Source organism: Artemia franciscana, chromosome 16 (assembly GCF_032884065.1).
Source record: "Artemia franciscana chromosome 16, ASM3288406v1, whole genome shotgun sequence".
Classification (NCBI taxonomy): domain Eukaryota; kingdom Metazoa; phylum Arthropoda; class Branchiopoda; order Anostraca; family Artemiidae; genus Artemia; species Artemia franciscana.
This window is the reverse complement of record NC_088878.1, coordinates 35,944,115-35,957,974: the sequence shown is the minus strand read 5'-3', so window position 1 is coordinate 35,957,974 and position 13,860 is coordinate 35,944,115. Positions and strand designations below refer to the sequence as shown.

At 33.0% G+C, this 13,860-nt stretch overlaps 1 protein-coding gene across 1 annotated transcript in view; it reads right to left on the bottom strand.

The window, feature by feature from the left end:
* LOC136037396 (filamin-A-like) overlaps positions 1–13,860 on the bottom strand; it is a gene marked incomplete in the record, with an annotated part of 335,049 nt that overhangs the window by 34,073 nt on the left and 287,116 nt on the right. Inside the window, 4 exon segments of the mRNA XM_065720141.1 lie at positions 1,320–1,452; positions 5,935–6,071; positions 11,386–11,568; positions 12,643–12,789. Of these exon segments, the coding sequence (XP_065576213.1) occupies positions 1,320–1,452; positions 5,935–6,071; positions 11,386–11,568; positions 12,643–12,789 (600 nt within the window).

The following is a 13,860-nucleotide window of genomic DNA, read 5'->3' as shown; positions in this document are numbered from 1 at the left end:
TTTGAATAGATTGGTATGGAGGAGCATGCGTAGCGTGTCGGTCCGAAGTGCCTTGTCACTACAGCAAGTTGTTAGTAGTAGCAGTATGTCCGAGAATGCAACATCTTTTTCATCAGTTCAGCCAAAGAGCCACAAACTAGAGTCAGAGTCACGTGCTTGGCGATTTGTATTTTCCTCCACGTCTTTCCATGCTTAAACACATTTAATTGGCTCAAACACATAATGTTGCTGTTACACCTTAAGGCTGTGTCCTAAACTTGACCCGTCTGAGCGTCAAAGCCAACATCTCGAGGTTTCAATGCGTCATTTTGTTAATATTTTTAAATGATCACTAATCTTAGAAAAACATTAAATTGGTGGTTTTATTAGTCAAATATAAGGGTCTGAAAATATCACTGAACTAATAGTAAAACAAGAAAGGATAAAAAACGGTAGTTACTTTGGCCAAAGCTAACTCAACCTTTCGAACCTCTCAACCTTTTGAATATGGAACTAAACATCTTTTACTTTTAACAGTTTTATTTTAATGAAAAAAAAAGGTTTTTGTCAGTGAGATAGCTAGTCATTTGTATTCAAAAAGTATTTCAGAAAATTTTCCTTGCTTAAAGTTACACAAAAAAGAAAAAAAGGTAGATATTTTCGGTACAGTATTTTAGAGTCGTAGAATATCTAATGGTTTTGAATTTGGTAGAACATTTCAATAAGATATTTCAATGAGGTACTTCACTGAATCAAATCACGTGATACTATAAACTGTTTCTTTTTTTTACCGACCATTACTGACGGCCTGAAATCAACCAATACTGACGACATGAAATAAAATTAGAAAAAAAATCTTTTGATGGGATTTGAGATGCTCAGAAGGAAAATTTAAACGGTTCTATTTTCTTTTCCAGTTTTAAATGATCTCATTCAGTTTGATTTCCTTTGGTTAAACCTTATAGAAATAATTTTTCACCTTATAGAAATAATTTTATAGAAATAAAAATTTGAAAAAAAACAACAACAATTTTTGATTAGATTTGAGCTGCTCAGAAGGAAAATTTAAACGGTTCTATTTTCTTTTCCAGTTTTAAATGATCTCATTCAGTTTGATTTCCTTTGGTTAAACCTTATAGAAATAATTTTTCACCTTATAGAAATAATTTTATAGAAATGAAAATTTGAAAAAAAAATAACGACAACTTTTGATTAGATTTGAGCTGCTCAGAAGGAAAATTTAACTGGTTCTATTTTGTTTTAAAGTTTTAAATGATCTTTGGTTAAACGTTCTAGAAAAGAAAACTACATATCAATAATTTAATCGATATTGATATTACCAATCACTTCCTTTCCATTCCAATAGACACGAACATTGAAAATGCCAACCTCCTCAGGAACATATTTGACTAAGAATTTTTTTTCATCTTGCTGTTTTACGCTACAAGTAGAGACACTATCTGGCCCGTCCACCTAAAAATAAATAATTAGAAATAATTATAAACAAATAAATAAAAAATGTTTTTTTACATCTACATACAGAGGTTTATTAGTACCTAGCCTGACGATCCCAAACCTCCAGAGGAATGTTTTTGACTAATTGTTGTCTACAAGTTTGTTGTTTTATTGGATAAAACAAGTAAGAGTCTGAAGTCTTAATAATATCGGCACACAAAATTACAATCTCCGATCATCCCAACTTACGAAACTCTTAACCTCCTAAGGCATGCATTTGACTAGGTACTATTTGACTAGGTATTTGACTAGGTATGCATTTGACTAGGTACTATTTAACAATTGTTGCCTTTTGCTATAAACATAAATACTATTTAGCCCTTTAACTTACAATTTTATAATTTACTAGTTCCCATTAGTTCCAGTATTCAGCCTCTACTACTACTACTATTAACAACTATCGCAGCATCAAGCCACCTGAGGACAACACAGCTACGCACGCTCCTCCTCCATCCTAATCTATTCAAAGCCTTCCTGGTTACATCCTCTCAGGAAGTTTCAATTTCCTTCAAGTCATTCTTAGCGATATCCTCCTTGCGGACGACCGACTTTCCATTTAGCCCAAGACGGTTGGCCGAAAAGGATAATCTTTGGCAAAGTATCATCCTTCATCTTCAAGACGTGTCCTAGCCATCGACAAATCTCACAACCTCTGGTGGCATGTATATGGATCAACACAGTTAATCAATCGTTGTTGTATTCTCAGAAAAAAGACATCGTTTAATCTGTTCAGATAGAAAAACTTCAGGTGTTGATAGACATAACAAATGCGTAAGCAGAACTTTCTACATCCAACCTCTCACCTTCAAAATGTTCCACTGTCATGACTCCCAACCTCCAGGGGAATGTTTAAAATACCAAAATTATTGCTTATGATTAAATTACCAAATTATTATCCTATCAAATTCTCGCTCGTAATTCTCATAATATAGCATCTACTTCTATTTATAACAACAAAAGCGAGAATAATGAGGACTTTTTTCCCAAGACAGTGAATCAACAAAACCTATTTGAATATTTCGGCCCTATATCTAAGGGCCGTCTTCAGCAAAGAAAAAATAAAAAACAATAAAACACTTACTATCATTACTTCTTAACGAAAAGTTCAGCCAAGACTGGCTGAACTTTTCGTTAAGAAGTAATGATGCCAAGGCTATTTAAAAAAAAAAATGGATTTTTAACTGAGAATTTTTATTGTAAGTGTTTTATTGCTTTTTATTTTTTCTTTGCTGAAGACGGCCCTTAGATATAGGGCCGAAATATTCAAATAGGTTTTGTTGATTCACTGTCTTGGGAAAAAAGTCCTCATTATTCTCGCTTTTGTTGTTATATTATGGAAAGGCAGTGTGGTCTTCGTCATTATTTACTTCTATTTATAATGTGACCTTCTAAACCCGAGAATATTTTAGTCAGAAATAATATAAGTCAAACAGTTCTTGGTAATGAACTGTAGTGAGGAGCGACCTGGCTCAATAGTAACCAAACTATAAAAAACCGAATTTTGATACCAATATATACATCAAAAGAATTGTATTTTTATGCTGATTTTAAATATGCAAGTTTCATCAAGTTTAGTCCTACCAATCAAAAGTTACATGCCAGAGAAAAATTTGCCTTAAATTCAAAAAAGGGGGAAACACCCCCCTAAAAGTCATAGAATCTTAAAAATTAAAAGTCATAGATATTAAAACTTTAAACGAACAGAAATTATCCGTATATGAAAGGAACTCTCCTCTGACAAACGCCCCACTTTTTACGCTAAAGTGTGAATCTTTCTCACAACTCTACTTTTTAAAACAATAAAAAACTCTAGCGTAAAGAGCGGGGCGTTGAGGAGGCGACAGTCCCTTTCACATACGGAATAATTTCTGTTAGTTTTAAGTTTCAATGTCGCTCCTTACTTTCACTTAAAAAACTTGTAAGCACTCCGTAAGCACTATGGAGCATTTCCTTTTACAAAATCTCATAGTAAATAAAATTGAGAAGATTGAATACACAAATAGGAGTTTGAGCTGTAGGATTTATTCCATAGTTGAATGAATCCTACAATATTCACGTAGTCAAAGTTCACATGGTCATAATCCTACATAGTCAAACAAAGTTCAAAACTTTCCATGGCTTCATGGTTTTCTGTGAATGAGTGAAATAAAAACTTTATGTAAAAGTAATATTATAAGGTCTCTCCTTCTCTCCAATACATGTGCCGTTGAGGTATCAATTAATAATAGACAATAGACAACATGATTTTTGGTGAGTTCCTGGTGCTTTGTCTTCCATAGACTTAGCAATGATTCCTTAAATGGGCACCAATTGGAGGCAGGCAAGGCTGGAGGAAAAATACCCCCTGGATTCCAAAAAAAAAACGTTTTTTTTATTTTCATTGAAATCTTGAAAGCAAACTTTTTTGTATCTTCGTCAAAAAAAAGCGAAACCAGTCTTTAGGCCTGCTTTCCTTCTATCTGTCAGATATCTCATGTCTCTGTACCTAGCTGCGTATTACAGCACATTTTCTATATAAAAATAAAAAAAAACAAGTTTTTTCAACTGAAAGTAAGGAGCGACATTAAAACTTAAAACGAACAGAAATTACTTCGTATATGAAAGGGGCTGCTTCCTCATCAGCGCTCCGCTCTTTACGCTAAAGTTTGACTCTTCCTCTCAACTCTTCTTTTTAAAACAGTAAAAAACTTTAGCGTAAAGAGCGGGGCGTTGATGAGGAAGCAGCCCCTTTCATATACGAAGTAATTTCTGTTCGTTTTAAGTTTTAATGTCGCTTCTTACTTTCAGTTGAAAAAACTTGTTTTTTTTTTTTATTTAATTTCTGAACGTTTTTGAATCAATGTATGTTTTGATTTTGGCTCTCCGCAGAGGAATAATTAAAACGAAATTTGAATATTTTTTTTTTGTTTTTTGGCTAAATGTCTTTCTCATAATTCTGATCGAATGATTTGAGAAAAAAAGAGCGGGGGAGGAAGCCTAGTTGCCCTCCAATTTTTTGGTTAATTAAAAAGACAACTAGAACTTTTAATTTTTTACGAATCTTTTTATTAGTAAAAGATATACGTAACTTATAAATTAGCTTACGTAAAAATTTTTTTTCTCATGTTTTTATTACACATATGAGAGGGTTCGCCCCCTCGTCAGTACCTCTATCTTTACACTAAATCTTAAATTTTGTCCCAATTTATTAAGAATGGCCCCTGAATCACAAAGGCCGTAGAATAAATAGTTGACATTACTAAAAATACTTTAGCGTAAAGTACGAGGTATTAGGAAGAGGTGAGCCCCTCATATGGGTAATAATTTCTGTCTTTTTAAGTTTTAATGCTGCTCCTTACTTCCAGCTGAAAAAAAAAACTTTTTCATATTTATTTTTTTATTGTTTTTTTTTTTTTGAAATAATGCTAGTAAATCCTGCGCTCCCTTCATGGAAATTTTCTTCCCCCGTAACGAATTCCTCGATGGAAAGTTCCCCCAGTATATCCCCCTCTTCTCAACCCCTCCCCCCATCAAAAAAAATCCTCCTGAAAACGCCTGTATACTTCCGAATAACCACTACTATATGTAAGCACTGGTCAAAATTTGTAACTTGTAGCCCCTCCCACGGGGACTGTGGAGGAGTAGGTCGTCTCCAAAGACATAGTTATAAGGTTTTTCGACTACGCTGAATAAAATGGCTATCTCAGAATTTTGATCCGTTGACTTTGGGAAAATAATTAGCGTGGGAGGGGGCCTAGGTGCCCTCCAATTTTTTCGGTCACTTAAAAAGGGCACTAGAACTTTTAATTTCTGTTAGAATGAGCCCTCTTGCAACATTCTAGGACAACTGGGTCGATACGATCACCCCTGGAAAAAAAAAAAAAAAAAAAAAAAAAAAAAAAAAAAAAAAAAAAAAAAAAAAACACGCATCCGTGATCAGCCTTCTGGCAAAAAATACAAAATTACACATTTCTGTAGATAGGAGCTTGAAACTTCTGCAGTAGGGTTCTCTGATACGCTGAATCTGATGGTGTAATTTTCGTTAAGATTCTATGACTTTTAGGGGGTGTTTCCCCCTATTTTCTAAAATAACGCAAATTTTCTCAGGCTCGTAACTTTTGATGCGTAAGACTAAACTTGATGAAATTTATATATTTAAAATCAGCATTAAAATGCGATTCTTTTGATGTAGGTATTGGTATCAAAATTCCATTTTTTAGAGTTTTGGTTTCTATTGAGCCGGGTCGCTCCTTACTACAGTTCGTTACCACGAACTGTTTGATTATCTGATATATGTTTAGGCAATAGATCTATTGTAATCGCGAAACACTGGTGGCCCAGTATCTAAATTTTTGAACCTTTCAATGTGTTATATTATGGTTTAAAAAAATAAAATTGAATATTTGCAATACTACCATTTAGATATAACTCTTGAGTAAACAAGTTTCTCAAACGACTTACCGTTACAGATGGTTCACCAGATAGGCCACTTGCCTCAATGGTAAACCTGGCTTCTTTGCCGAATACTGCCACTTGAATTCCGTCTCCACTCACTTTGACAGTTCCCTCTTCTTCGACATTCAATACAAATGGAGATCCTAAATAGAATTATCTATTTTAGAATTAATTATCCATCACAATATATCAGGAGCTACTAAAATGTTTATTTTCTAGTTTGTTAAGAATGAGTGATCGCGATTAGGTACGAAATATCAACTTTCTCTCCTTACGAGTAAATATAAGTTACATGAATATAAGCTCTGAAACATGGGCACTCCGAAAAGCGGACGAAAATTTACTAGATGTTTTCCAGAAAAATTGCCTACGGATTGTTCTGGTTACCCGGCTGACTGACCGTATTTCAAACAGTAGGATATATGGAATATGTGGTTCAATCCCACTTTCTAGGGCTATGGTGAAAGAAAGGTTGAGATAGCTAGGCCACGTTCTGTGGATGAAGGAGGAAAGATTGCCGAAGATTGTCCTTTTTGGCCAACCGTCTGGGGCTACCCGGAAAGCGGGTCGTCCTCGTCTAGGGTGGGAGGATGTCATAAATACAGATTTAAAGGAAATGGGAACTTCCTGGGAGGGTGTAAAGAGGGAGGTCTTGAATAGATTAGGTTGGAGGAGGAGCGTACGTAGCTGTGTTGGCCTCAGGCGGCTTGGTGCTGCAGTGAGTTATTAGTAGTAGTAGAATTGGTAACTAAATCACAGTCGCTGCTCATATTTATAAAGAATTTAAAAAAGATGTTTTTTTCAGTTTTCAGTAGCGGACTCATCTGATATTTGTAAGTTGTTCGGTTAGATTTAAGATGATTCAGAGATACAAGAAATTTGAATATGGACACAATTTATAACAATCAAACAGTTCGTGGTAACGAACTGTAGTAAGGAGCGATCCGGCTCAATAGTAACCAAAACTCTAAAAAATTGAATTTTGATATCTATAGCTACATCAAAAGAATCGCATTTTAATGCTGATTTTAAATCTATATGTTTCATAAAGTTTAGTCTAACCCATCAAAAGTTACGAGCCTGAGAAAATTTGCCTTATTTAGGAAAATAGGGGGAAACACCCCCTAAAAGTCGTAGGATCTTAACGAAAATGACACCATCAGATTCAGCGTATCAGAGATCCCTACTGTAGAAGTTTCAAGCTCCTATCTACAAAAATGTTGAATTTTGTATTTTTTGCCAGAAGACAAATCACGGGTGCGTGTTTATTTGTTGTTTTTTTTTTTTTTTTCCCAGGGGTCATCGTATTGACCGAGTAGTCCTAAAATGTCGCAAGAGGGCTCATTCTAACGGAAATGAAAAGTTCTAGTGCCCTTTTTAAGTGACCAAAAAAATTGGAGGGCATCTAGGCCCCCTCCCACGCTCATTTTTTCCCAAAGTCAACAGATCAAAATTTTGAGATAGCCATTCTATTCAGCATAGTCGAAAACCATGATAACTATGTCTTTGGGGATGACTTACTCCCCCACAGTCCCTGGGGGAGGGGCTGCAAGTTACAAACTTCGACCAGTGTTTACATATAATAATGGTTATTGGGAAGTGCACAGACGTTTTCAAGGGGATTTTTTTGGTTTTGGGGGTAGGGTTGAGGGGAGGGGGCTATGTGGGAGGATCTTTCCTTGGAGAAATATGTCATGGGGGAAGAAAAATTCAATGAAAAGGGCGCAGGGCGCAGAACAAATCTGGTCACGTTAGAAAAAAACGTCAAATTCAGAGCTTAATATACAATGCTGGGTGTTCGGAGCCTCTCTATTATGGAGTATAATTTGAAAATAACACAACTATACGAGCGATAAAACATATATACCACAACCATAACTCAACTAACGAAAGAACTGCTAAGAGATAACACAACTATAAAGCGAAAACAGGTGAAAACTAACGGGAAAATAAACGAACTAAGAGGTGGAAGGGGCCCAGAGAAAAAATATAATCCTTTTCGAATTTTGAGCCTAACTTCCGCAAAGGAGTAATAATGTCAGAAGCCCCGAAATACCGAATTATTTTCTTTCAAACAGTTCGTGGTAACGAACTGTAGTAAGTAGCGACCCGGCTCAATAGTAAACGAAACTCTAAATAATAGAATTTTGCTAAAATATACATCAAAAGAATCGGATTTTCATGCTGATTCTAAATATATAAGTTTCATCAAATTTAGTCTTTGTCATCAAAAGTTACGAGCCTGAGAAAATTTGTCTTATTTTAAAAAATAGGGGAAAACACCCCCTAAAAGTCACACAATCTTAACGAAAGTCACACCATCGCGTTCGGCGTATCAGAGAACTCTATAGCAAAATTTTCAAACTCCTATCTAAAAAAATGTGGAATTTCGTATTTTTTGCCAGAAGACAAATCACGGGTGCGTGTTTATTTATTTGTTTTGTTTTTTTTCTTTTCCCCAGGGGTCATCGTGTCAACCAAGTGATCCTAGAATGTTACAAGAGGGCTCATTCTAACGGAAATAAAAAGTTCTAGTGCCCTGTTTAAGTGACCAAAAAATTGGAGGGCACCTAGGCCCCCTCCCACGCTCATTTTTCTCCAAAGTCAACAGATCAAAATTTTGAGATAGCCATTTTGTTCCGCATTGTCAAAAGCAAGGGAATTGGTCTGCAAAAGAAAGAATCAGAAATTTATTTATATTCATTTTTGTTATGTTTTTCCGAGTCAGACAAACATTTCAAGGGGGTTCAAATCCCCTAATCTCCTCCCCCCTGGACACGGCATTGATAGAGGCGTAAGCAAGATTTGAGCTGTAAAACTACAATGCCCACTATATAACCCATCAAATTGTAAATAATGTTTTGTCCTTCGTACTTTAAATGAAATATTAATATTTCATATAAATTATTAATATATGAAATATATTAATTATATATATATATATATAATATATAATATATTATATATATGATATATATATATATAATATATTAAATATATATTATATATATATAATATATTAAAATTATTAATATAATTTTTTATATTAGCAAAGCTGAGATTGGCTTGTATATGAACAAAGATTAAACAAAAGAAAGTGAGAATTAGTGTATTAGATTATTTTGATATTTATGTTAAATCGTGATCACTTTTTTTACATGTGATTGTAATTTTATATGATTCATGAAATTATCTTTACTTTATATGACTTATTGAATGATTAAGGCATATCAGTTTTTTTTTCAATAATAACTGGCTATTTAACAAATAATAGCTGGTAACAGATTTATGAAGTATTTAGGGATTACAGTATCTCTTTCAGTGTTGATACCCTGAACCATGACAAAACTAGTAACTAATTTAACTAGTAACTAATTAAACAAAACTAGTAACTTAAATTTATATCGCTTTCCACAGGTAACAAATCAAACATTAACAAACTGCTCGTTCCAAAGACAAACCCAACTTCAATGGAAAGCTATACCTTCTTATGCTGTTTTATGCCATTTATAACGTTTTCCACAAGTAAAAATCAAACATTAACAAGCTGCTTGTTCCAAAGACAAACCCAACTTCAAAGGAAAGCTGTGCCTTCTTATTCTGTTCTATGCCATTTATTTTCAGATTATTTATTTATCCACATTTCTTTTTTAATTCTGGTGTCAGCTGCTAACAAAAACTGAAGTATTTTCCGTCAAAATGCAATTCTAGATTTTTCCTAAATTTTAATATATATATATATATATATATATATATATATATATATATATATATATATATATATATATATATATATATATATATATATATATATATATATATATATATATATATATGTATATATATATACATATATATATATATATATATATATATATATATATATATATATATATATATATATATATATATATATATATATATACATATATATATATATATATATATATATATATATATATATATATATATATATATATATGTATATATATATATATATATATATATATATATATATATATATATATATATATATATATATATATATATATATATATATATATATATATATATATATATATATATATATATATATATATATATATATATATATATATATATATATATATATATATATATATATATGATTGACAATACGACAATAGAATCGGTGGGAATATAGATAAATGCTTAGAAAGCAGGAAAAGTTAATGCATTTCAGTTATTCTGTCTACTGATTAGGTATTTTTTTGCATCCCACTTTTATGTGTTTTATAAGTTGTTTTGTCCGCAATTTCCTTGTTTTGTATTTATTTTTTGTGTATATAGCCCCAGGACTTTTGAAATACATTGATCTATCTACCTATAAGTGTGTAAGATTCCATTTAATCAGTTAAAAAAAGAAAGTTTTATTTTCACTATACTTGGTACTTTAAACTGAAATAAAGTTTTCACATTTTAGCAAAATCTTGAATTAAACCTTGAACGAGCAGCTGAGATTAATTCGTATATGAGGGAAGCTTCAAGCAACAAGAAATGAAAATTGTGATGAAATGAAAATTGTGAAAATGAAAAATGAGAATAGACGTAGAGATTGGATGTGTCATTATATTTACTCTGTTGGTAATATGAGTTGTTTCAATTAATTGACGTTTCAACTGCTACTTAAAATTGTTAATTTTCAGACATATTTAATAGCATAGTATATTTTCCTAAATTGTTTCACCAATTTTAATTTTATGGATTTTTCAAATAATGTAACATACCTTATTTTTCCCAAAAATTTCTAAAATTTTATACTAATAATAATAATAGTATTAAGGTATAATTTTAAATTCATTATTTTACTTTATATTTTTTTTTATCATGAAACAAAGTGTATATTTAATTTCAGCATTCTTTTGCTTGGCGGTATGTTACTTTTGGTTTCCAGTAAAAATCTGTTGGACTCGGAACAATTCCTATCAAAACAATTTCCTACTACTCAACTAACCTAATCCTGCAGAAACATTGTTTTAGTCCATTATCAAAGCCTTAGAATAAAACAAGTTTTTCTACGTTTTTTAAAGTTTTTTGTACCCCCCTCCAAAGAAGAAAAATAAATACCTCCCCCGGAACAAAAATCCTGAATACAGCCTTGTGCCCACTATAATATTACCCCTATGTTTTACTATACCGAACAGTTGTAACCCCCGAATGATAATAAGCAGATAATCGGGCGTTACAACTGTTTGGTATAGTAAAATATAGTGGGAATATATATAGTGGGTAGTATATTTACCCATCAGGGGGAGGGTATTGGTAAAGTAGAGCAAAGCACCTTTATATGTGAGATAAGTAAATATTTATGGTTATTTAAAATTATTTTTTCGAAATTTTTTAAGGCTTTTTTTCAAATGGTCCCACCTCTTTAAGTATAATCAAAAACTGAAGGAGGAGCTGAAAATGACTTATTACCTTTAATTTCTTCTCCTCCGTGGGTTACGTGGAATTTGTATCTCCCAGCTATGTAAGGAGCATATTCCGTGACGGAAACAAGTTCATCTTTTTCAGTTTCGTTGAAGTCTAGTAAGACTTCTTTACCAATAGGATCTGAGACTACAATTTCTGTGTCTGCGTACCATGATTTTGATCTGTCAACTAAAAAAAAAATATATAAATTAGGATAAAGTAATTGAGCTGAGGAATTAGCATTTGACAGCCCTGCATCGCCGTTATACAAAAAAGGAAATAATTCAAAAAAATGCAAAATACTTCGAACCAAAACCATATCTTTTTCAGGAAGAGCTCGGAAAGTGCCGTCAGTAACGAGGACCAATAAATACACCCCTTAATGGGTTTGTAGACAGACCCTTCTCCTTAATTGTGTACCCTGATTGGTTTCCCATTTAGAGATCATATAACCAGGTTGGCATGAGAAAGGCAAATGAAGAAACGGCTCAAAACTTTGACAGACAAACATTAAAAACTCACTACAGCACCAACACACTTGCACTTACTCCTCCTCCTTCCCAATATGTTCAAAGTTTCACTCTTTATTCCCTCTCATGATTTTCAATTTCACATAAATATTTCTTATGACCTCCTCGCACTCCATTTGAGGACGACCTACTTTTCGTTTGGCCCCCATTGATGGCTAAAAAGTACAATATTTCATATAAAAAAAACCACACAGAAATATAGTGAATTGCCCTCCTTGGCGTAAACGACAAAATAAACAAAATTCATAGACTCAACTCTTCCAAAGATCACGGATCCGCATTTGTTTTGTTTTTTATTTTTTGTTTTCCCAATGGGTAATTGCATTGAACAAATGGTCCTAGATAATCGGGAAAAGGCTCATTCCCATTGAAAATTAAGTATGTTGCCATTTTAAGAAGTCGAAAGGACTCTGCGATTGAAAATATCTTTTTCTGCCACTTTTTGGCACCAAAATATGATTTTGTATCCAAGATGGCCAAATTTTTCAACAATAGAAAATTCTGAGATAGCCAATCGATTTGAATTTTGCTCTATATCGGAGTTTTCTTGATAACATAAAATAAGTTGGCTTCCAAGTAAGCTACAAAATTTAAAATCATAAAAGGATTGTCCCCCATGATTTCTAATCATCCTCTTTGTCAAAATGTTACCCGATTCTTAAGACGTTTCCCCCTAGTATTTTCAAAATTTTTGTCTCAATTTCCCAAAAAATTTACGCAAACAAAATCATACTTTTAAATTGCAATGTTTCTCCAACAGCTGCACTCCCATCTTTCGGCCAACCAGAAAACGTAACAAGAGATGGCTCAAAAGCATCACAAGAAAACGGCGAGCCTCTAACTGGGCGTCCATCACACAACACCTCAATTTTGTAATTTCCTAAAATAGAAAAAAATACTCAGTAACGGGTTAAAGAGTAATAAAAGGGATATACCGAGGATATATCCCTCGAAGGACTACACAAGGGCTGTAAAGGCTATACAAAAGACTAAAATTACATGAATAACTAGGGATTGGATATACCTATGTTCCCAACTATCTAATCACCACCCATATTACGACATTAATGCTTAATGATGTAGAGATCGGTTCTCCATCCCTATGATTTCCCTAAGTGATTTCCCCTTAAGATAGGTTCTGAGAAAGGTCAAACTTCGGTTGGCCATTGTACCTCACGTGGCCCGATTCACTTCTTACCGATCAAACCATTTTTCGATCGGCAAAAGTGTGCATAGTATAAATAAAAGCTTGCTATTATTGCATTGGTAATTATTTACTATTGACAGCCATTAAAAAAATATATATCTTATTTTGCGATTTTTTCTTGAAAGACTTCATAGAAATCACTTCTGTTCTGACAATTGTGGTAGAATTTACACTTTGATATTAGTTTGTCCAATGATTTTCAATCATACACGCCTGGTAAAACTCACTTGGTATCAGTTGATCACTTTCACTCGGCAAAATTTTCTGTTTTGACACTTCAATGTCATTCTGTCGATTGACTTTCAATCATGTATGCCCACTGGATATTCAAGAAACGCTGCCATGGGGTGATTATCACTCGGCAAACCTTTCATACTTTATGTTTCGATGTCATTCGGTCGATTGATTTTCAATTACACATGCATTTTGGAATTCACAAAGCGATGCAATTCGGTCTTCTTCGTTCAACAAAAATTTTCCTTAACCGTATTTCGATGTCATTTTATCGATTGAATTTCTGTCACACATGACTTTTGGAATCTACTAGACAGTGTAACTCAGCCTTTTTCACTCTACAAAATTTTCGGTCTTCTGTAAGAAATATACCATAGTTCCCATTTTTTACACCAACTAGTACCCATCAGAATAGTTTACTTTGATATCTACGTGAGTACTCCTCGTAGAAGTATCAGACGAAATAGCCTTCTTAAAAGACATACCACACTTGTTTTCTAGTTTTTCCTG